A 3,756-nucleotide genomic window follows, 5' to 3' on the forward strand; every position below is an offset into this window, starting at 1 on the left:
GCCGCCGCCGCCACCGTTGAGGGTTCCGTTCAGGCAGTCGCACCAGGCGCGGTACCTTTAGGGCTAGAAGCTCGACAAGCAGCTCCTGAGGGTCCTGTTAACAGCCAGAGGTGTGAAGAGGCGCTGTTCACAGCAGCTCGACAAGCAGCTCCTTGAGGTCCTGTTCACAGCCAGAGGTGTGAAGAGGCGCTGTTCACAGCAGCTCGACAAGCAGCTCCTTGAGGTCCTGTTCACAGCCAGAGGTGTGAAGAGGCGCTGTTCACAGCAGCTCGACAAGCAGCTCCTTGAGGTCCTGTTCACAGCCAGAGGTGTGAAGAGGCGCTGTTCACAGCAGCTCGACAAGCAGCTCCTTGAGGTCCTGTTCACAGCCAGAGGTGTGAAGAGGCGCTGTTCACAGCAGATAGACAAGCAGCTCCTTGAGGTCCTGTTCACAGCCAGAGGTGTGAAGAGGCGCTGTTCACAGCAGCTCGACAAGCAGCTCCTTGAGGTCCTGTTCACAGCCAGAGGTGTGAAGAGGCGCTGTTCACAGCAGCTCGACAAGCAGCTCCTTGAGGTCCTGTTCACAGCCAGAGGTGTGAAGAGGCGCTGTTCACAGCAGCTCGACAAGCAGCTCCTTGAGGTCCTGTTCACAGCCAGAGGTGTGAAGAGGCGCTGTTCACAGCAGCTCGACAAGCAGCTCCTTGAGGTCCTGTTCACAGCCAGAGGTGTGAAGAGGCGCTGTTCACAGCAGCTCGACAAGCAGCTCCTTGAGGGCCTCGTGGAAGCCGTCGGGGAACAGCTTGCCAGCCTCGCGCTTCAGGAAGAGGTTTGGGGGCGCGTCCGCCGCCTCGAGCAGCGCATAGAGCAGCGAGCAGACGGCCTGATTGGGGAGAGGCAGGAGGAGGGGTGAGGGGAGAGGCAGGAGGAGGGGTGAGGGGGGGGAGGAGCCCGCTCGCTCGCTCTCGCGTCTCGCTCTCGGCGGCTCGCTCTCGCGCCTTTGAGGAGGTGTCCTCGGCGGAGAGGTGCGTCCACTTGACGGCGCCTCGGTGGCCGAAGTTCTTGACCTGCATCGGCGCCGGCATCGCCGCCTTGTCTCCGACAGCGTCGCGCCCGGTCGCCGCGCCAAAGTCCTGCGACATGACTGGCCCCATCTTTGCATTGCCCGTCTCGTCCTCGTCCTGGAAGTAGGCGCCCTTGTGGTAGTACCGCTGCAGGAACTTCCACTGCTCCTTCTCCTGCCCGTGCCCCGCACGGCCCTGGTTGAACTCCTCGTCCTCCGCCGCCCTCTCCGCGTCAGTCAGCTTGCGCCGCCGCTCGATCTCCGCCTTGTCCGCCTCCTCCTTGCGCGCCTCCTCCCGCTCGCGCTTCACGCGCCGCAGCTCTCGCACCTACCATCGCTCGAACATCATCGGTTAGTCACTCACCTTTCATTCATCGCTCATTCACATCTCATTCATCAACCGCTCATTCACATCTCGCACCTTCCACCGCTCGAACTGCTCCAGCTCATCCGCCTCGTCGTCGTCGTCTGGCGGCGCCTCAAACTCTGACTTGTCGACTGGCTGACTCGGCCCCGCCTCCTCCTGCTGGACGATCTGCACCAGCAGCTGGCGGGACTCGTCGGCCCGCTCGGCGACGCGCGCCTCGCGCTTCGCCTTCGCCTCCTCCTCCTCGGCGATCCTGCGGGCGGGGCGGCACAGAGTTAAGCCTCGCCCTCCCTCTGCAGCAGCCCCCCCCCCCCCCCCTGTCGATCTGCCCCGGGTGCTCCGCCTCGATGCGCAGCACCTACGAAAAAGAAGCACGCCGGGTTCTCTCATTTGTAGGCGCCGAGGGAGCCTCGGTGCGCCGCACCTCGTCCGACGCCGCGTTCTTGTACACGCGCTCCGTGTTCTTCAGGCTGCGCATCACGAGCTGCGTCGAGTTCTCGTCTCCCGCCACCAGCGCCTTCTTGATGTTGTCGTGGATTGGCGCCTCGGCCGTCGCCATGAAGCGCGTGCCGAGGTTGACGCCCTCCGCACCTGAAAAACAAAGCTCTCCCCACTCAGGGGAAGAAGAAATACGGCCGGCCGGTTGACCCTCACGGCGCCCATTGCGAGGCAGGCCGCCAGCTGCTTGCCGTCCCCCACGCCGCCGCTCGTCACGTACGGGACCGAGAGCCTACGGGACATCTCCAGGACATGTCGATCGGACACGTTCGTGGACGCGGCTGGTCACGCGGAGAAGGGAGCGCTTGCGCGCGGCGATCGGCTGCAGGAGGAAGTTGCCGACGTCTGTCTCGCCTGGGTGGCCGGCGCAGTCGAACCCGTCCAGCGAGATCATGTCGCAGCCCATCGCCTGCGCCTTGAGCGCGTGGCGAATGGTGGTGCACTTGTGGATGATGCACACGTCTGGATTGCCCGCCTCGAGCAGCAGGGCCAGGGTCAGGGTCGGGGCAGGGCCAGGGTCAGAAACATCTTCCGGGTCCGGGTCAGAGTGTGGAGTCCGCTCTCGCCTTGAGCAGCTCCCACAGCTCGGCGCACTTTGGCGATCCCGCAGTCTCGATCATCGGCACCTGCGCGAGCGGGCGAGAGGAGTGGGCACGTGGAGGAGATGAGTGCTGCCGCTCTGACTTTGGCTACGACGTGCCACCTTCTCGTCGAGCAGCACCTGGACGATTGCCGGGTAGTCGGGCGAGTTGAGCTGTGGCAGTACAGTCAGGTTCACTCCGATCGGCGTGTCGGGTGATCGAAGCAGCGAGCGCGTCTTCTGAATCTCCTCCTCAACGCCTCGGCATTCGGCTGCGTCAACGCCGTAATGACACCGATGGCGCCGGCATTAGACACGGCGGCCGCGAGGGGCGCGTAGCCCACATAGTGCATGCCACCTTGAATGATCGGGTGCTGGATGCCGAGGCGTTGCGTGAGCTTGGTGGTGAGCGGCATGTGTGAGAGAGAGATTTTTAAGCTTCCTTATCAGCTGGTCGGCCGCCATGTGGGCCTCCGGGCCTGCTGCGGCGGCGCGGCCGGTTGAGGCCGGGCTCGGCCCGGCCCGCGACGGCTGGCCGCCGACGAGCGCGCTCGCGCTGCTCGTCAAGATGGCGGCGGTGGCGATTGCGGCGACAAAAGTTCAGGCGTACAGCGCTCAGGCGTCTGTCATCTGTCGTCTGTTGTCGCATTTCGCACACGCGCGCGCCGCGCGACCCGCGTCGCTCCGCGAGGGCATGAGCCTTCCGCGATTCGAACCCGCAGCCAAAAGCTGCTCGCTCGAACCGCGGCCGACTCCGCCACCGCGGCCGCAGCTGCTGAGCTCTCCAGAAAACTGGTGCCTCATATGCTGCCTCCCTGCGGATGCTGCCGGCGAGCCTGGCGGTCCGCTGTACTACAAGGAAGTGCTGACTCGATTTCTACTCGAATTCTTCTACCCCCACGACTCGGAACGCGAATGTGACAGGACCATCGGGTCCTTCAGCCTCCAAAGCGGGATCACCCGAGAGCAGCTGAGCCTGCCTCTGGCCTCGCCTCCCTCTCCTTCAGGCATTCGTGGCATCCTATGGGTCGTCCAGAGTATCGACCTCTGGCTTGTCAGCCGGTCACTTGATGACGACCATGAAGTACAGCGATCGCCACCTCGCTGGCCTCTCCGCAAGGCCTCCCGACCGCGTCGAACTCACGGCGCGGGCTCTCTCGGCTACGGGACCGGCCCCAGCTTCGGCTGAGGGCTGACAGTCGTGATTTCATGTGTGTGGACTCGAGCACTGGCTAGAGGCCTCAGCTGCGCAAAAAAGACCGCTACGCAACG

The 3,756-nt window shown here is 64.2% G+C and overlaps 2 protein-coding genes across 2 annotated transcripts; one reads left to right on the plus strand and one right to left on the minus strand.

The window, feature by feature from the left end:
• Window positions 1-721: 721 nt before the first annotated feature.
• EMIHUDRAFT_123153 (hypothetical protein) lies at window positions 722-2,900 on the minus strand (the record flags this gene model as incomplete). The annotated part of the gene is made up of 7 exons (XM_005782673.1): window positions 722-859; window positions 1,044-1,367; window positions 1,461-1,649; window positions 1,831-1,997; window positions 2,172-2,379; window positions 2,499-2,530; window positions 2,780-2,900. The coding sequence occupies 7 exons, from the start codon at window positions 2,898-2,900 to the stop codon at window positions 722-724; spliced, it is 1,179 nt and encodes a 392-aa protein (XP_005782730.1).
• A 22-nt stretch (window positions 2,901-2,922) lies between these two features.
• On the plus strand, window positions 2,923-3,682 carry EMIHUDRAFT_447142 (hypothetical protein). Its single transcript, XM_005782674.1, has one exon. It carries the CDS (start codon window positions 2,948-2,950, stop codon window positions 3,671-3,673), a length of 726 nt encoding a protein of 241 aa, XP_005782731.1. The 5' UTR covers window positions 2,923-2,947; the 3' UTR covers window positions 3,674-3,682.
• The last annotated feature ends 74 nt before the right edge of the window (window positions 3,683-3,756 follow it).

This window comes from Emiliania huxleyi (genome assembly GCF_000372725.1).
Source record: "Emiliania huxleyi CCMP1516 chromosome Unknown EMIHUscaffold_1878, whole genome shotgun sequence".
In the NCBI taxonomy this organism is placed as follows: Eukaryota; Haptophyta; order Isochrysidales; family Noelaerhabdaceae; genus Emiliania; species Emiliania huxleyi.